The 20,129-nt window shown below is 45.3% G+C and overlaps 1 protein-coding gene across 5 annotated transcripts in view; it reads right to left on the bottom strand.

Annotated features, from left to right (window-relative positions):
• The window catches only part of NR5A2 (nuclear receptor subfamily 5 group A member 2), an 89,116-nt gene that overhangs the window by 62,337 nt on the left and 6,650 nt on the right, over window positions 1-20,129 (bottom strand). The window contains exons 1-5 of one of the 5 annotated variants that reach the window (XM_017832923.1): window positions 17,125-17,148; window positions 15,864-16,001; window positions 13,352-13,470; window positions 11,940-12,081; window positions 8,592-9,238 (exon numbers count right to left, since the gene is read on the bottom strand). In XM_017832923.1, coding sequence (XP_017688412.1) covers window positions 8,592-9,238; window positions 11,940-12,081; window positions 13,352-13,470; window positions 15,864-15,945 — 990 coding nt within the window. In that variant the 5' untranslated portion in view covers window positions 15,946-16,001; window positions 17,125-17,148. Of the gene's footprint in view, window positions 1-8,591; window positions 9,239-11,939; window positions 12,082-13,351; window positions 13,471-15,863; window positions 16,474-16,637; window positions 16,699-17,124; window positions 17,149-20,129 lie in introns of those variants that run through there. The other 4 variants (XM_017832921.1, XM_017832919.1, XM_017832920.1 and 1 more) reach the window with 4 other exon arrangements.

Below are 20,129 nucleotides of genomic sequence, written 5' to 3'. Positions count from 1 at the left end.
CCACTGAAAGCAGCTGGATTTGGGGAAACGTTAAAGCAAAACTAACTGGCAGTTTGCCTTTCAGCACAAATGCTCTCTCCTCCCCTTGATGCTGCCACCCACTCGGACATGGACGGGCTGAGGTAAGGGCTGCACGTCTGCTGAGGACAGAACCGATTGCTGTGTCCCTGTCTCCGTTTTACACAGGAGCAGTGTGCCTGGCTGGGCTGGTGGAGGACAGAGCAGCCCATGCAACCCGCTCCTAAAGGAGACAGGGAGGGAAGCGGCTTATTTCCAGGGAAGGCAGCTGGAGCTCCACACGCCTAGAGCCCAGGGCTGAGTATCGACCCCGACACACCCCTGCCCTGCCCTGCCCTGCCTCGGGACTTGAGCGCGGACCCCCGGGCGGCAGAGCGGCTCCTGGCGCGGCACCTCGGGTTGGAGCCCGGACCCCTTTTACATGGCCAGGAGTCAGCCTCGGGTCAGGAGAAAGAACGCGTGAGAGGAGCAAAGCCGTGGCCCTTGACTTTGCCACTTTTTTCGGGGTTTCTCACATGTTATTTGCTGACGCCCTGCGCTGGGCACAGCCCCTCAGCTGCAAGCCCCGACACCCCTAATGGCCCCACCTGGGCCCCACCCACGGCACCATTCAGGCTCCAGTGATGCCCTCCTTGAGCTCCCTCACTGCCTGTGTGTGCCCTTGCCTCGTCCCTTCAGATCCTGCCTTGCCCTTGGGGCTCTCAAGGGCCTCTCTGAGGGTGGTGGAGTGGGATGGTCCTGGCAGCATCCCCAAGACTGGCCCTGGTTCGGGTGGGAAGTGGCAGCTCCTTGCCCCTCAGTCGGGCTGAGGTGATGGGGCTGTGATGCCCAGTGGTTTCTATGGCACAGGGAGAGTAAATGTTTAAAATCAATTCTGTAATGTGGTATAAGAAGGTGTGTTGTGATTTAGCTGAACAAAACTGTGCTTTTTATTCCCAGTTGAAATGGTTGCAGACTTGATAATTAAGAGACTTCTTTTAGAAAAAAAAACAAATATATCAGGGAATGGTTAAAGGCTGCCCTAAAAATAGTGGTTGTGCTCCAGCTTGCTTTTAACTGTTCTTTCCAGCCAGGTGTGGGAGAAGTGGGAAGGATTCAATAGCTATGTTACATGTCACTTTACGCAAAGATCTGCACTGCACTCATTTATTTGAGTACCCTATTTTGGACATGGCCACTGGCTTCACGTTGGCTGTAATGGAGTTCAAATCAAATGGTTATAATTGATTTGAGTCTTTTGTGAATTGTGCTCAGGTTTAAATTAATTTTTGAAATATTATTCCTCTTGTACTAAGTTTTTGGCTAGCGTAAAATGACACACTTCCCTGGCAATTGATGGGTTATTCTATTTTAGAAGTCTGAAAATCTACTTGTTAGTGCATACTGGCCAAAGTATGGAGTACAGAGATACCAGACAGATGTTTAAGAGCAGTCTGCCTCTTGGTTTTAATGCCTCTATTTGAAACTCCATTTTATAATAACTTTGACATTAGAAATGGAAAATACTTCAATCCTTTAGTATGTTCCTGTGCTTATATAGTTGTATAGTGTGTCCAACCTGTTCTGAGTGATCTTACAATTTGAAAGCTCTCAGCTTTAGGCCTTCTCTCCAATAATGAATCTGATGACTGACTGTTGTGGAAAACATACTATTGGCACTACCACAGGTAGCACCAATAACAGTGGTAAAGGAACTACACAGTTCCTCACTCTCCTTGGTCTTTGTTTAGTTCAGATGTTGTGCTTCTACAAGGCTTTCATATGGATGTATTTGATGCCTCATCAAGCTATGAATATTTGGATTTTTAATCTTCATAAATCACACTTTCCTCTGTTTTTCTTGTAATTTGTCAGCATTTTTCAGCCCTATTCCTGAGTGGATTGTTTTGGAGCTATTGTCTCCACAGTGATATATGTACAAAGATGATAATCCCTTGACCTGGGACAGCTTACCTCTTCTATATGAAAATATAGAAGAGCATCCATTTATACATACTATAGGGCATTCTGCAGGGCTAATAGGAAGTCTGTAAGTGACTTCAGCATGGCTGGGATTTCATCCTTACTGTAGGTGATCCTAAGGGCTACAGGTTAACAGAAGAACATCCTTAAATCTGAACAGCCTTGATAAATTTATAAAGGCAAACTTTCACTGTAAGTGGGAACCATCCCATACAAGTATCATACACAAGTGCTGGATCTGAATGATACAGGTATCATACAAAACCTCTGGATCTGAATGAAACTAGTCCTCTTCCTGTAGTAAGATTTATTGCCTGGTTGTGTTAAATGTCATAATTTGCAGATGGAAAAATGGCTTGCCTTTTTTTGTTTGTTTGTTTGTTGCAGAAGCTTGCAAAAAATCGAGACCTTTGCAAATGAAGATCTGTCATTTTGTTGTCAAAAATGTGACTTTATGAAGCAAAATCTATGATTTTTATGAGAGACTGGAATTGTTTAATTTTTAACGTGCAAAGCTCTCCGTCATTTGGCAAAAAGTTCCAATCTTCATAGCAGAAAATAATGGTTAAAAATTGTCTGAAAATAAAATAGACTGTCAATGTGGCTGAGCTTTCATTGTTCAGTTTCTTAGTTGGCACAGCCGTTATTGTTGGAGTTAACTTTAACATCACTTTGGACTACTCACAGCATGCAAGATCTAAAGAGCACTATTTTTTTCATCTTGCTCTACAGCAATGTGATATGCATTTGCTAATGCACCCAAGTAACCTTTCTATGTCACTGCTGGCAATTGTCAAACAAATTGGAAACTTACACTTTGAAGGAAAACAATTAACTGTAATGTTAAACTTCTGTTTTCTGTAACAAATACCTTAAACTCTGATTAACTCAGTGCCTGCTTCAGGACATCTAGCAGGAGTGGCTGTAGCTATGGAATCATGTCCATACCACAGCTTATTATATCTCTGCTTATGAGCTGGGCAGCTTTGGGAATCGTTACTTGCTCAAATTTTCTCTAATAGGTGATAAAACTTCGTTACTGCATTGAGGGTATTCATGGGAACCTGAGTAAGCTTGCTAGTGAACTACTGACGGCGGATCCACTCAAGTGTAGAAGTGGCAGTCTTTCAAAAAACACCTATATGGAACATGGTTCTTAATCTCAGTGTGACGCTTAACTGGGTATTAGATAGAAAAATTACTAAACCCAGAGTGACTGAACTCAGTCTCCTGCTATCAGAGGTGATAACAACATCGTATGGCAGAGTGAAACTAAAGTATCCATATGTGACATAGAAGGGCATAGGAGAATGTCATCTTTCTTTTTATGCCTAAAAAATGTGCCAGAGGCTTAGCACTGAACAAACTATTTAAAAAGGCTGCAAAATGACATGCCCACATGCTTAAATACAGCATTTAATCACATCCTTTGTTCAGAGAAGAGCCAGATCATCATGAAGTTCACAGTGTTCCTCTAAATTTTTAAATGTTTGAGAAGTATTTTCCTCAGATCCAGATACACTGAAGAGAGACTAAAAACCAGCAGCTGCACATGACAACAGAATAACTAATGTGATTACCAAAATCAAGGGCTGTCCAGGACCTCAATTTCTGGCAGCCCTCTGACTGAAAGAACATTGCAGAAATTTTATTTCATCAGCTATGCAAGTTACATTTCCTGTCCTGATAAACACATACACTACAAAGTCCAAAAGCACTTTAAGTTATCAAATTGCACTTGATTACTTAAGTCTGAGTATTTTATCAAACTTTCATCACCCTGAAGGAGATCTTTTAAGGTATTTCACTGCTGATTTTTTTTCTCAAAAACCAGGAACTCAGAAAACCTATTTTTTTGCTATTCTGTGCTAGTTCTGTGTCATAATCAATTTCTGCAATTCCTTCTTTTCTACGCATTTCTTGATACTTAACTACAGAGAGTCTGAAATTTGAAATTAAAGCTGGTGTATCAAGTATTGCATTACTACATCTATCTAAATAGATTTTACAGAAAAAATTAAGAGACCCCAGGAGTTCTGTTAATCCTAATCACACTATTTGCACTTCTTTGAGAAATAATTTGAAACTCTGATAATATAGTTGTGCTTACAAGGAATACATAATACAAAGCCAGGCCTTCGTTAAGTTTGTGAGCTGCCAAAACATCTGTGTTGCCATGCACAGTACAAGTTCTATAGACAGGGTCCTTTTGAGATATGTGCATTTCTTTGAAGGCCACAGCTAATGTAAGCAGGGGCAACTTTAGACTTATAGCAAGAAATCTGTCCCGGAACTGATACAGTCTGACATCAATGAATGGCCTAAATTTGCAAACTCAGTGAATAGTTGTAGGATGAGCTTCTTTAACATGAAGTACACTGTCTCTTCCTGCAATCATTCACTAAGTGGGTTTGTGCTCACACAGTACTTTGACCTATGACATCCTCACTAAAATAGCCAAATAAGTCAAGGTAGTATTTTTTGTGAGTCACTGGTCTTTCAGTGCCTTTTTTTTTAACTATTAACATTTAGTTGATTCTGATCCTCAGCCAGAAGAAGGTAACCTGACAACTGTTCCACAGTGCAGGTCCTGTGTTTTTCCTGGCCTGCTTTCTTTTATGGGTTCGGGAATACTTAGCTCTGGAAGTAGTTTTTGAATTTTCACTGATGCGGCCTGATGAGGAAAGACCAGTCCAGTGGAGCTGTCTGCATCCTTTCTTGGGGCCAAGCAACCTTTGGACTCTAGGAACGCTTGCAATATTTTCTTTTTAGCTTTGTACAAAGACCTTTCACCTGGCTAAGACAGCTGGCTACAAATCTAGCATCCCCAGGGCATTCCTGAGTTTTCTTAGCTGAGGATAAGATGGATATATCTTACTCTTATATTTACTGAGTTTTCAACAACTCCAGAATAGCAAACAAAGACCTTCTTTACTATTAGTATCATCATCGTGAGTCTACTGGGAGGTTATCTCTGTATTCTGATTTCATCTGTGTATAAAGAACCACACAGAAACATTTCTCATTATGAATAAAAAAAGTAATATGTAATGTCAACCCCAGAATTTATGATGTAATTACTACTTATAAAGTATTCCAAGTTCACCAGAAAGATAGGGATGTTTGAAATTTCAGCGGCTGGTAATGTTACTGGATTACAATTGGCTGCTTTGGATCTTATTCTGGTATTATTATTAATCCTGACTAGTTTGCTTCTTTAATTTTTCTTTAATTTTTCAAATAATGTTTGAAGATGAGAGGATCTGCTCCTTTACCGAGTATGAATATTAGCCTTAAATTACATACTTAAATCCATGCACAGGTCATCTCCAAATGCAGTGCATGCTGTAGGTAGTTCTAGCCAGTCAATACTTTTACCTTTTATATCCTTAAATGTATAACGTATTCCAAAGAGGTGATGACAATTTGTAGAGCAGTAAGTGAGAAGACAGTGATAAGCATAAGCTGATAAAAATTTCAGTAAATAGTTTTAAAACATATTTGCTGTCCCTTGAGATTTCTTTAAAAAAATCCAATCTTCAGCCAAAAGGAAAGAAAAAGAAAAAACTTAAAAGCTGTATCCCAGTGCTGGGTTATTATCTCTAGGGTAAATAAGGCCTAAACCATTGATGGACTGGGACAGCATTTTTTATCATATCCTCTTCCTGAATTCTCCTAACTACAATTCTCTAAATTTAGCAGAAAGGAAAATAGTTGCTCTCTTATATTAATTGAAGAGACGAGTGTGTAAGACAAAATTTCAAATGAAGTGAAAAGATACAGTAAATAATTGCAAACATGCTGTCCAGTAACTCAAAGCCAGTTGTGCAAGGCATCACTCCTGATGATAAAGTCAAGATGAATTTCATACAGCCACATTTATACTGCTTAATTATTTGAGTAATTTAAAATTTTAGTCCCAGAGATCTGCTAATGGACCTGTCTTGTCTGAAAGACATCTTAATATTCAGTTGTTAAGTTTAGACAGGTAGGAATAATAATAAAATATCTTTCTGAGCGAATACATACTTCTCAGCTGTGTACAGGTAGGAAACAAAGCTGTGCTGAAAATCTAGTTGCAACTTTATCACAATTGCCTCCCCTTCCTTCTGCACTTAAAATCTGTCATATTCTTAGGTGGTTTTTAATTTTTTTACCCTCTCCCACAGGGTAAATGTTCATGTTCTGTGGAGCAATCTGAAATAGCTGCTTTTGCTACCTTGATCAAAAGGACCTGAAACCATGGATGCACAGAAGAGAGCTGCCTTCAGGAAAGGTTTGAAACCCTTTGTTTAATACTGATCTTGTACTCACAACTGAAAAGACAGATAGTGTTACCCAGTACTGTTAAAAATGTAGGGTCTGATCTAAACGTGTTTTAAGCACCTCTCTTTTTAGAAATTGAAAAGCTCTAAAGTCTTAGCATTGTGTATAATCTGGTCCCTAAATTTTGGATGTGGATGGATTTCCAAGTGAGTTGCTCTTCTTCTGGAATGCTGTGCAATTCTGTGGATCTTGTCCAGTTAAAAAAATTCATCTGGATACGCCAGAAGGTATGAAACTGTTGTACTTCTAAGCTTCTAAGATGTAAAGGGTACAAACACTAAGATGAAGCTAACGCTTTCTACAAATGTCTGAAAGTCAGTTCACTAGCCAAAGGCTCTACGTAGCAACTTCTTAGAATATATGTATTTCCAGAAATCTGTATGTACATGGTAGTGTATACAGACATCCAGAGCCAGAAGTTGGTCAGCATTTACATGAAACAAATTTCTGCCTCTTTTGTGTCCATACTAGTGAACATATGTTGGTTAAAGAATATCATCCAGGCTGAGTTTGGAGGTGAAGAGCCTCTCTAAAACTATTCCCAGTATATCACGTTGAATACTTATAAAATCTGCCTCTAGATTAACCTATGGAACCATAAAAAAAAAATATTGCTTGAATATCTTTTCATGTTCTCACTTTAATCATAAATGGAATTTAGGGTAGATCATAACTTAAAAATTTTTACACTGAAAGGTATATGCAAGATTCAGTGATCTTTAACATTGTTACTCTAGACTAAAGTACTCCCCAGGTATGGATAGAAAGATCTGGTCTCAGATATTTAGAACATGGTCTATTGGAAAAATAAGATGTTTGCAATTTCAATTTTTAAATTATTTAAAATTGGTAGCATGGCTTATAGCTTACTATAAAATTGCATACAGCTTAGATAGCAAATATGTGACAGTCTTTTCCTCTCTTTAATGCATTTTGGTTTTTCTCTCTGAGTAAACTTCCCCCGTTCTTTCTCCTTATATAGACTGAGTTTTCAATGATTCCTGCAACCATTCCCACAAAAAAATGGAGGGAAGCTGGAGTTGTATATGCAACATATACAGGTTACTTTTCATGTAAACAAGCTTTATTTCATGTTTCCATGTCATTATGGTTATGACAGAAATGTTGTGGCAAGCTTTCTGATTGCAGCTTTTTAACAGGGTGCTTTTGTGCTCTTGATTCATGTAGATTCAGTTCTCAGTGAAGTTCTACACTAATTATTGTATTTGGATACTGAATTATTTTGACAGCAGTCAGAAATTATAGGTGGTCACAAAACTTTACAGATTTCAGCAGCAAATACTTGTGGCAAAAACATCTCTCTCTAGTAGACAGAGATAGGTAACTGGCAACATAATAAGGAAATTCAGATGTGAGTTGAGTTCATCATCTTGAGGGTTTTTTTGAGACAGAAGATTATTCTTGCCAGAGCTAATTTCTGTATCAAGAAAGTCGTTAAAAACTGTAGCTCATATCTATTGTCTGATCTCAGATTTCTGGCTTAAAATTTCAGACCTGACTACAACAGACCACCTAACTGCTTTTACAGTTATGAGAAATGTAAATGGAGCAATTTCTGGCCACCAGAAAGCTGTGCATGAGGGTTTACTGGGTGCTCCAACAAAATTAGGAGCTGAAAGGTCATTGTAGCAGCCTAGACTAAAGGAGTCCCGCATGTACTCGTGGTGATGAGAACCAAAAGGAGTCCTTAAGGTATCTTCTTCCTCCTTGCTTTCTGCTCTGTGTATATCTTGCTTAGGATTCAGCCTTCATGGTTAATTAGACACATGGGAGTGGATTAAATAGTATCTCATTGAGAAAGTGAATATTCCAAATATGGAGTTACATAAAGTGTGAACAGAGATAGACAGAAATGGTGTCCCCCCCTATGTTAAACAAGGTAATGAGATAATTACATAAATGAATGTGGAATGGTGTAACAGATGTGCTTACAACTCTGAATACAAGCCAGACAATGAGTGATGCTGACGGGGAAGGTGTAAAATTTATGCAAGGCCCTATGGATGTTAACAGTAGTTATAATAAATACTAAAATACTGAAAAGCCGAACTGAATATTGAATCTCTTTGCTACAGCTAATTACAGGCTCAGGTGGAAGACAACTTCAAGTTTCTCCTTGTAATAGTCTGACTACTTCAAGCCAAATAAATAAAGAATGAGATGCTCAGGCGGAGAAAATGTAAACCATGGTTTCCCGCTTGAAGTACAACATTGTAAGAAATAGTATTTTCTTGACTGAAAGATAATATAAGACTGTTACCTACCTTAAGTTCTCTAAAAAAGATGCTACTCCTAGCCCACTCAACAATGGAGAAGAGGGTTTGATCAGCCATTTTACACATAAGCCCAAATGTGTTGAGCTTCTCGTGTTTGCTTCTGTTGGCTTGCTCTTGCTGCAGATATGCCATGATTTTAGCTTGGACTTGCGGCTCATCTGGCTCACATTTCAGGAGTTCCAATATCAGATGTGGAATACTTGCTGGTGAGCTTGTTTGATAACCATCCATGTATGAGTAGCCCATTATTGACTCTGGTGAACTAGTGTAAGGGTCAGGGTACTCAGACTTGATAGCACGGCTTGGAAAATGGCCATAGGTTTGGTAGCCTTGCAAACTGCCGTGGGGTGGCATTGTCATACTAATTGGAGAGGTTACAAAGGGACTTCTGTCATAGTCTGTGGGAGGCAAGGCAGTATGGTTCAGAGGTAGGCCTTTGGAGGCTGAATGGATGTTCTGGATTGCAGAGGATATTGTCAGGTCAGTTGGCATTGCTTGGATCACCTGACTCATGGCTTCCAGTTTAAGTCCGTTTGCTCGGATAAGAGCTTTCTTCTGCTGCTTCAGTGCCCTGTCTCTCTTGTACATTGGTCCAAACTTGTTTCGACCGCCACGCATTCGGTCAGCTCGCACAGCTGCCAGGGGAGAGGAGGAAGTAAATCATAATTAAATCTTGCAATAGACATTCTCTAGTGAAACATACACCAGGAGAGAGCAGAAATGTAAAAATATAACTCCTCTTTTCTTTTTTTTCCCCACAAATTCAAAGTTGCGCTTTTATTCCTAAAGGAAAAGATTCATTTTGACTTAACAAGTGTCACTTTTTTCTAGTAACTTAAATGTCACATGCATATATTACTAACACAGGAGAACTTCTCTGTACATTGATTAGGACATAGGGACAAACACAATGGATGGCTACAGGAATTTCACACCTGCTATGGGATCATGTGGAAATCTCAATGTACATTTGGTTTTTTGTCAAGCTACTATGTCATTAAGAAACAAGGGCTGATGTCCAGAATTTGTCTGAGACGTATCCAGCAGACCACATTGTCTCATTACAATCATTCCATTACTGCCTTCCACCGCAGCAAAACATCTGAAATGTAAATTGTGAAACGTTCAGTAGTCATGAAGGGGAATACATTTCTCTTGGCAAAAAGGAAATATTTCCTTCTGATGATTCTGTTCAGGTTGGTGTAAAACTTCGACATTTCTAGTTTGCTGAACAGCTCTACTGAAATGTTTAGCTGCAGTTGGAATGTGCAGAGAGAAAGCTGTCAGCTTGCTGCCTTCCACGTGGAAGATGGAAGTGAAACAGAAACTATTGACACCGTTCTGGTCTACAGTATTTCTGGAATTAGAAATAATTAAAACAAATCCTACTCAACAGCTGCCTTGGGAGTCATACTGGTGGTCTCTGCCACAGCAGCGTCTGTCACCACGGTATATATGTACTGGACTAGTGAGTGAGGAGCTTTCACCAAGCCCACCTTACCCAACAGCAATTAGATTGAAAGAGGAACCTTTGACAGCCTGGTGACATGTTGAGACTGCTGAGATTGCTGGAGGTTAAGTTCTTGAGCTTTTTATCTTAGGGATTAGCAGGACATTAAAAATTTATTATGAATGCTAGATACGCATAATACTGTACCTTATCATAAGGACTTTAACGTTTAATGATTTTTTTTTTTTTTTGGTCTATGGTTGTTTATGAACTAGACTTTTAAGGCTATATATATTTATGACTATCAGGGAAATACACATATAAATGTCACAAGTATTTACTATTATGGAAGCATGTGTTCTTCCAATTTTCTAAACAAGGAAAAAGAAGTTGCATGGATGTGAATAAGGAAGCTAAAGTACATTTTCTACAGTATCTTTAAAAGCACAGGCACTTTGCTTGAATTTGTAGTAAAAATGATGCTTCTAAAATTGCGGCTGACTTTGAACAAAATGCAAGAAATTAATGATATCACTGGTAAATGTAATTTATTTTAAATCTGTATACACAGCATCCTCCTAAGTACTCTGCAATTAAAAACTGAGCAAATTGGATTAGCAAGTGCTTTTGTATAACTCCTACTTAAATTTAAGGTGAACTGCGTGCAATCACAGAAGACAAATTTTGGTCTTGTATCACTGTCAGCAAGGGACAGGAGTTAAAGTAGGAGTAGATAAATGTATTTTATCCTTATCCTTAATGTTAACAATTACAAAAGGATTTAACACGTCCTATTATTGTACTATTTGAATTTGGAAGCACATGCAGTGATTCAGGATGTTTAGTGCAGTGTGTCAGTGCTCGCTCAGTCTTGTGGGCAATTAGAACAGTATTGAATCAATTAAACTGCAGGAGGCTGATTTTTCTGTTTATCTTCAGTTATATCAACAGCTTTCCTTTGCCAGAGTCAGGTGACTGGGTCTTTTCCTTTATGTTTCCCTTCGTGGTTTATGGTTTCCCTCCTTTGGCCTGATTTTTCCTGGTTAAGCATCTACGGTGAATGTCATTTCAGTACATTATGGAATGTAGGAGCTTGTCCTTGGTCAAGGAAAAATGTCATCTGCTGTGAAATCTGAATTTCAATATTTTATATAACAAAGTTAGAATGAACTATGTATGATTCACAAATTCAAGTCGGCATTTTTGCATTCGGTTACCTCAAAGGGTATTATACACTTTTCATTATTCTCTGTAGATGAGAAAGTGAAATGAAGTCAAAAAGTGTACTTCAAAATGCCTTATTCTCTTTCAATTGCAATAGCCTCGCAGGTGTAGCATTACAAAAATATAGGACACAACTTTAGAGATTATTTGGTTCCTTAATCTCAAAGGCAAGTTGGTGTGAGAAAAACCCTTATTTTATCTGTTTCTTTGTTTTCTGCCTTATTGTCAGAAGAATGTATGTTAAAAACCCCATCAACCCTAGATAAAATACAAATAAAATCAGATCACTCTCCATACTAACAAATAATTTTTTTTATGATCTGGACACTTCTTATGTATTTTATGTTTAATTTAAAACAAGTCTTTTTAAAAAGCTGCAAAACTATTGTATCTAGTTCCATTAATTCACAGACTTTAAACTCCTGAAATATCAAACTATATGAAATGTATATGAAAAAACGGACTATGGTTCCTAGTGATATACCATTTACTCACTAGATTTTTTATAAAGCAACAATTTCACTGAGCATGCACAGTAATCTTTTATTATAATTTCAAAAACATAAATATGTAACTTCTGAAATATAAAACAGAACGTAGCAACATCTAATCCTATAATTTTATAGTATAGTTGAAGATATCAGCAAGACTGTAGCTCTTACCTTCCAATTTCATTCCGACACTTAGACATTTTTGAAATCGACAGTAAGGGCATCGTTTTCGCTGTGTTTTGTCAATCTGGCAATTCTGATTTTCTATACATGTGTACCTTTTGTTATTCTGGACTGTTCGCTTAAAGAATCCCTGTATGATAGATACAAAAATTAGCCTGTTTTGCTTGAATATTGTATTTCAGCATTTTATTTTATGGAAATCATTGTAACATAATTTTCAGATGCCACTCAAGCACTTACAAAGTTACAGAGTTTATTTTAAATGAGTGATCTGAACCCAGACTCCAGAGGAGGTTTTCTTGTCTTAGTGCTATGTTTTATAGGCTTATGTCAGAGATTGGTAAGGCTGTAGCCTTCTGTGCCTCTGACAGTGGTGGCAGAAATAGGGACACTGACCAGTTCCTTTTGTATTCTTTAATTATAGCAGAATTATTAAAGTCTTTCTTTTAAAGTAGTTTTGCATGAAATAAGTAGGGAAACTGTTGCAAAGATAACAGAGGTACAGAATACCTCTGGCTACTGTACATCCCAGTGGAGCATGCTAGAGTCATAATAAGTGCTTGTCATTCACTACTCATTGATTATTTTTTAGTGAAAATATAATGGACTAAGTTATTTTTTCCATGCAACTAAATGTTAAATTGCATTGTTCTGACAAAGGAGTTTCCTTTACAGTACACTACTCAAATAACTGTAAAATATTTTAAAAATTTTATACTAAAAATATGATATCATAAAATCATAATTATGTAAACCTTATAGTATAATAAAACAGTGCAGATATATTCATCTTTCCATATGATAAATTGCCTTTAATAATATTTTATTTTCAAAATTAATGAATGATCTAACCAAATAATTAGTTACTTGACTTTGTGTGTCAAGTAAGCTCTGACAGTTCTAGTTTGCATGAAAAAAGTGCATAGTCATTATAGTCACAGAAATGTACAATGGAATATTGAAGGATGAAAGAAAAATCTTAAGAAAGCTGCATTAGATTTTGCAAAGCTGATCTGTATTGAGGATAATTTTCTTACTTTATTCTCCAGGAAAAGAAATACTCTGAATGGATATAAATCAACTAAAACCAATATTTAGGACAGTTAGGAATGAAAGTTCTTCTAGAACTACATGACAACAGCAAAATACTTAAAAGCAATGACAAAACTACAATGCAAATCAGTCAAAGTTGTTTCCGTTTGTGCAGATATCTCTCTAAAAAGAGACTTCTAAATCCTAAAGCTTTTTGGTGGTTAAATTTTTTATGTGAACGTAATAAGAAACATATCAGGAACAACCCAAATTATTACACATCTGTTTTCTTTAATTATCTTTTTTCTGCTTATATTTGAAACATTTTTTGCTATACTTGTGTTTGTATGGAGTAATAAGTAGAGAACCTTGCAGCTTTCACAGGTGAGAAGTCCATAATGGTACCCAGACACTTTGTCTCCACAGACTGGACATAGTTCCTCAAGGTCTTCATCATAAGAGTAATTCACCATTTTAAACTGAGACACTGGGGAAAGGAGAAATAGCACATTCAATTAGAATTTATGTTACTAACTTAAATTTTTTTCAACTGTTCTCACCTAGAGAGAAAGCTCACTTAAAACAAGCACACTATTGAAAATAGGGGGACAAAACGTTTGATTTTTAAAAACAACTTACATGGAGACATGCAGCTTTTCATCATCATCAAATCTGCATGGTACTTAAGAAGCATAGCAAGAACCATCAACTTCTAAGTTTTATGTTTAGATATTTATATTTATAGAGTGCCTTTAACCTAGTGCTTACTTTATGGAATCACAAACTGAAAGAATTAATTTAAATCCAAGAATTATCAAGGGCAACGTTTAAAAAAGCAGAAAGAAAAGACTGTCACTTGCATATTTAAAGCAATTCGTTTCCTTTAAAGTTTTCTTTCAACATCAGCCTGCAAATATTTACCTAGACAAAATCTGTATCTCACAGATCGAGCACTTTTGCACCGCGTGAAATCCAAGTTAGCTGCTTGCAAAACCAGCTTAAAACCGGCTCCGCGCCTCCCAAACCCGTCGTCTCGGGGTGACCGCCCCCTCGCCCTCGCCCCCTGCCCGCGCGGCTGGGTGAGCGCTGCGTGCCCGCAGCCCCGGCTGTCACAGCCCGCGGGTCCGCAGAGACACGGGAGAGACGTTTTTTAGCCGTCCGCGGGTCAGTAGAGACAGCGCACCGGGACCGCCGTCCTCGGGGGATGCGCTCAGGTCTGCCCGGCCCGCAGACCCAGCATCCCCCGCTGCCGGGGGCTGGGCGTGAAAGCTGCGCGCCGGGGCCGCCTGAAGTTTCTGCCGCTCGGGGAAAAGGCGGGGAGGAGGCGTCAGGAGAGGACGGGGAGCTAAAACATGCGGAATGAAGCGCGGTCACTCGAGCCGAGCTCCCCCACAAGGAGCCCCGGTCAGCCGCTCAGGTTATTCCCAAAATGAAACCCTTCCACTCGATGCGGGGCCGGTTTCCTTTCCCTTCCCTGCTGCTAAGCCCCCGACCTGGTCGGCAAGCATCGTGGCAGCGGAAGGCTCCCGAGCAAGGCGAGAGGCGGTGGGCATCGGCGCCGCACTGCTTAGGATGTCGCCTTTTTGTCTTTAACCCTGCGACTGCCACGGATCGGGGGCACTGGAGCGCTCAGACTCCGCCTGAAGCCCCCGGACCGGGCGCCCGGCTGGCGCCCGGTCGCCAAAGCAAAGAGCTGCGCCCCGGCGCTCGGGGGAGCTACCGGGGAGCGCGGGGACATTATCCCGCTAGCACGCTGCCGGAGAAACCTTTCCTGAGCGACCTCGACACGGCCAGGGATCGCCGCCTGCCAGCGGCGTGGGGCGGACACGGGGCGGCCGCAGGCGGAGGAGAAGGAGGGCCCGGCCCTCCCCTCTGCTCCTGCGGTCCCGGCTCCAGGGTACGGCGCTGGGGCGAAGTTCCCCTCCTCGTAGGAAAAAACAAATGGGAAAGCAGGGGTTTTCCAAGCGCCGTGCCCTTGCACGGAGCCTCCTCCTTGGGTGAGGAAAGGGCTGGGCAGGTCACCTCCAGCACCTCCAGGTCCCCGGCCCATCCCGCCCTTACTTCACAGCAGGCTCCCGGGAGGAGAGGGGATAATTTCGAAAGAGCAGGCAGGACGGGAGTTGGGGCCCCAGGAGAGGCGCACAGGGCTGGGTGGCCACTGACCGCATCCCGGGGTGCCAGCTCCAAGGCACGGAGCCGACCCTCGGCGGGATCTGCGCCGTCTCCCTCCACGCAGCGCTCCGAGCCGGAGCAGGGCACTGGGAACAGCCCCGTCCCGCCAACCCCCAGAGACATTTCCAGCACCATCCCAACTCGGGCATCCCTCTGCCTTCCTGAGTACCCCGCAAGGGCGCAAATCCTCCGCGGCATCGGGGCTTTCTACTGCGAAGTTTCGCGACACCGCCGCTGCCACCTGCGCGGTACCTGCGAGCGCCGCACCCGCGGGACAGAGCCCTCGGGTCCCGTCCCCGCCTAACTCCGCCTGCCATAAACTCCGAGGCAGTTTGGCGCGGACTGGGAATCAGACCGAGATCCCCCGCATCTGCAGCAGGGCAAGGCAGTGTCCGACGGGGCGTCTGCACGCCAGGGAAAGGCTGTGACCGGCCAGGTTCCCCGGCCGCGGTTGCACCTTCTGACCAGGGCCTTTCCGTCGCCTCGGCCCTGGTGCCCCGGCACCCGGTGCCCCGACACCCATTACCCGCTCGAGCAACCCTGCAAGTTGGCCCGCGAAGGCAGGGGCTCTGGGAGGCGCGGAGCGGGCGGCGGCGGGGGGAGCTCGCAAGCAACAGCCACAAACTTTTTTGGCAGGACGAAGGAGCGCTTTGCCGAGGGAAACCCGAGCGTGCGCGGAGGGGCAGCGCCATGCCTCTCCCCCCTTACCTTGCATGTTTTCCGGCATCTGCCCCTGTTCCCCATTCGACCGGGCGAGTCCCAGAGCCTCCGTTTCCACTTTGGGCAGCATGACAAGGCGGCTGCGGGCCGGTCTGGGAGCTCCGTGTCCGTCCGCGACAACAGCACCTGGACACGGCAGCACAGATTTAGCTGGAGCAAGGGGCGCTCGGCGGCCGCTGCCTCTTCCCCCTCTTCCGCCTCTTCCCTCCCTGTGCTCCACGCCAGCCCTTGCCCAGCTGGAGCGGGAGCACCGAGCGGCCCCGGCCGCCGGGAAGCGCCGCCGGGTGCCCGCGGCTAGCGGAGCCACGGAGCGGTAGTGGGGCTGTAGGCGGTGGGGGGCGGAGAAGAGAGGAGGAGGAGGAGGAAGACCGGGGGGTGCCGTGGAGGAAGGAGGAACCCCGGGAGCCGGCAGCAGCTCCGCCCGGGGCTCAGCACGGCGGCAGCTCGGCGACCCGATCCATGCGGAGCGGCACAGTGCACAGGAGCGTTCTGCCGCCGCTGGTGCTGCTGGACAGGGTTCCCACCCCCGTTCCCCTCCTCCCTTCCTCCCCCCTCCTCCTCCTCCTCCTCCTCCCTCGCTTTCCCCCGGTACAAGTGCGGAGGTGCCGAGTCGGGACCTCCGGCCCCGGCCCCGCGGGGAGGCGCTCCCGGAGCCTGGGGGCTGCAGGGCGCGGGGTCTCCGGCGAAGGGGGGCCCCGACACCGCCCTTGCAGCCAATAAGGCAGAGGCGGGATGAGCAACACCCCTCGCGCACACACGCACCGCACACGCACTGGCCCAGCGCAGTCACCCCCGCTGGTTAAACGGGGCTGCGGCGTGAGGAACTGGGCTGCTGCCGCCCCTCCTCGCCCCAGCGGAGCCCGACGGGTCACCAGCCCCGCCGAGCTGGGGCTACGCCTACTCTCCCTTCCGCGGCCGTGCCGGCGGGCAGCCACGCTCTAGCTCCCTTGGGGCCGGCGGGGCAATGTCCTCGCCCGGCCAGCGGCGTCTGAGGACACCCCGGCCCTCGCCTTCTCTCGGGGCGGGCGGGGGTACACAGTGGAACCCCCAACCCCTGCGGCCAGGTTGAAGCCGGCGCAGCCCTAGGGTCTGACACAAGCGGGCAGGAGCCGCGTTGGAGCTCGCTGCACCTATTTAGGCTTTTTCGATCTCTCTCCCCTAAGCTTCTTGCGAAATCTGTCAGTGCCAGTAGCATCGTTTGCCAAAAGCCAGTGCCCTGGCAGAGCCATCGCTCCCTTCCCCGGCTCACAGTGCAGCAAGTGGCACTGCTTTCCAAGTTGTCCCAAAGAACTCGTTTCTCGCACGCTGGTGCTTCAGCGGCGAGAGTCGGGCGGCCCCGCGGCGGGGCGCGGGGGAGCCCCGGGGGCGGCGGGGTGCAGACCGCCCGGCGAGTCGAGCCGGAGCTCTGCCCGCCCCTGTTGCCCTTCCCGCCCCTCCTTCGCCGGGAGGGTCCGGGAGGCTCCGCGCAGTTCCCACTGCGGCGCATAGGTTTGGTGGTGTGGGATGAGCGATATTTGCACCTTGGAAAGCATCCGAGCTCCCCATCCGAGCGCTCGGCTGCCCGTGCTCCTCTGGCACTTTAATCTCCGTTGTGTATATTAAGAGCTGAAAATATTTGGCGGTGAAAATTGCTTCCGATGGGAAGTGGGGCGCGGAACTGTCTCTAGAGCAGAGTATGGCATTTCCCATCGACTGGGAGAGAGATGGTGAAACTGGTCGTTGTTGTAACTTAGTGGTGGTGATCGCAGGGTGAACCCGCAGTGAGTCAAGCGCACCACATGCAGAGAGCAGACTCGGCTACGCTCAACTTTTTGCATCCAGTAGCTGGGACACCTTTGCTAGTTCAGCGCAAATCTCGAGCCAACCCAACACCAGCATCAGCGGAGTAGAGCCCAGCACGCAGAGAGGCTCAGACCTCTCGGGCTCCTTCCATTCTCACCTTTCCCCATTCCCCTTCGGGCGGGAGTGCGAGCGGCTGAACTATATCGACACCTTATACCTGAAGTTATAATTTCACAGTTTAGCAGGTCGTCTGCGAATAAGTTTTAGGACAGCAGGATGGCGAGCTGCGTGAGAAAACAGCTGTATGGCTAGGACGAGGCGGCTGAAAACCCTCTCGAGGGAATGCCCCCGTTTCTAGGCAGAAGTAACTCAGGCTGAGACTCTGTTTCGGCCCCTGGGAAATTGTTCCCAGATACATTAGTTGCAAACAACCCCTCTCGTGTAGTATCGCCCAGCGCTGAGCCCGGGCGGCTCAACACGCGGCGTCCAGAGCACGGCGGCGGCTCCGCTCCGCTCCCCCGGCACCCGCCCTGAGGGCTGCGGGTCGGGGGTCTCCGCGGCGCGGCGAAGCCGCGGCCCTCCGGCCTTCCGAGCCTGCAGCCGGGCCGCCTGGGCCCGACGGGCGGCCGGAGCGCTCCGGGAGCGGCTGGCAGAGGAGCGACCCCTCCTCGCAGCCCTTCCCCGCAGGAGAAGTGCTGTCAGAGCACAGCTCCGGACACATTTACGGCAGACCGTCAGGACACCCACGGACCTGGGTCCTGCAGCCCGCTGGGCTCCACCGGGCAAGCCGGTCCCCTCCCTACCGCTCACCGCCGGGTGGGTCACGCCGCTTGGCGACACCCCGACGGAGCTCTCCGTGATGCCACTCTCGTTACCGCTGCTCCGGGGAAGGCATCCCTGTTCGGGGGAAAAGCAGGGGAAGGAAACCCCGCGTCCGGACAGGGCAGGCGAAAACAGCCCGAGCGCAGCCGGGGCCAGGGGGGCTGCGGCTCTCGCGGGCAGCGCGGCCAAGTGCCTCCGCCGGCGGGTGGCCCGGGCCGGGTCGGCTCTCCCCGTACAACACTCCCCCGAGGATATGGCCCTAGCACTGGTCCCCGGGCTTTTCGCTCCTACTCGTGGGCTTAATGTGATTCCGCCAGGGAAGGGTTTGGAGAGATTTCAGTCTGTACATCGCAAAGTCACTCTGCGAGCTGTCGCTATGGATGAAAATACTTTGGAGTGGTTATTACACATCCACATTTCTCCGAAGTAACAGTTTAGGGCAGTACATATTAAAAATGATACCTGGTCCCTTGTGGCTACATTTAATTTAACATGGAGTTCTAGCTCTCACGATTGCCTTGAGCAACCTTAATTACCCTTTCTTCTAATATCTTCTCCATTCCTTACTAAGTTCTCCAAACTTTTTTTTTTTTAATGCGATTTCTCTCCTGAGTTTGCCTGCCTTGTTCTGACTTTGCCTGAAGGTCTTGATTGACGCGTGTAATTATAATTATAAAAGATGATGGCTCGGGGAGCCTGCAGCAGCCTTGATTAGTACAAGGAGCAAGACCTGGAATATTTTATACTTCCCCATTTAAATGTATGTACATTTACATTAAAAAAAACCCACTGTCTAATTTTAAATAATCTGAAGCTTCTTCCACCTCTCTGTTTTCAAGGCAGAGGGTTCTGTGTGATGATATTTTTAGGCAAGCTCCGATTTCTTACAGCTTCCAAGAGTCCACAGAACCTGAGCAAATTTCAAAGCCTTTTCCCTAAACAGAGACATTTCCAACTTGGAAGGTCTGCTTGATGAGAAACAAACAGCATGCTCCCTTCGAGCTTTGTGTCGGGAAGTGTCACGGAGAAGGTTTGATTTATCTTCTCAGCAAACTAGCGAAAGTGAACGTTTGGGGGTGGGGGTGGTAAATGTTCAAGACAAAGTTCGCAGAAGCAAATGAAACAAATAAAAACTTCTGCTGGGAAGTCTAAATCCGGTCATAAATACTTAAATGGAAGTATTTAAGGAGAGAAACCCGCATCATGTCCTTCTTTCTCTCCCGCTGAACATTCCCTTTTGCCTGCCAGCCCAGAACTGCCCTGAGCCATCCTACAGTGAAAACTGTGACTTCAGCCAGGCTCGAGGAGGGAGTCAGCGCCACGCAGCCTGTTCCCGGCGCAGCCACACAGCCCCGGGCACAGGCTGGCACAGCCACGGGCACGCAGCGGCGCGGCCGCGGCAGAGACGGGCGCGGCCTCGGGAAGTGCCCCGGAGGAGGCAGCGTGCGGCAGATACGGGATCCCTCTGCAGCCGGCGAAGTTCATAACGCCAGTTTGCTGCTCCACCTCACGCACCTCTCACGCCCAGTGTTACGAGACTGTTTACACCAAGAAAGGCGTGTCCAGTACAGGTTCTGCTCTCTTCTCTTCTCTTCTCTTCTCTTCTCTTCTCTTCTCTTCTCTTCTCTTCTCTTCTCTTCTCTTCTCTTC

This window comes from Lepidothrix coronata, unplaced genomic scaffold (genome assembly GCF_001604755.1).
Source record: "Lepidothrix coronata isolate B3197 unplaced genomic scaffold, Lepidothrix_coronata-1.0 Scaffold209, whole genome shotgun sequence".
Lineage (NCBI taxonomy): Eukaryota > Metazoa > Chordata > Aves > Passeriformes > Pipridae > Lepidothrix > Lepidothrix coronata.
The sequence above is the reverse complement of the archived record's forward strand: the minus strand, read 5'-3'. Positions and strand labels throughout refer to the sequence as shown.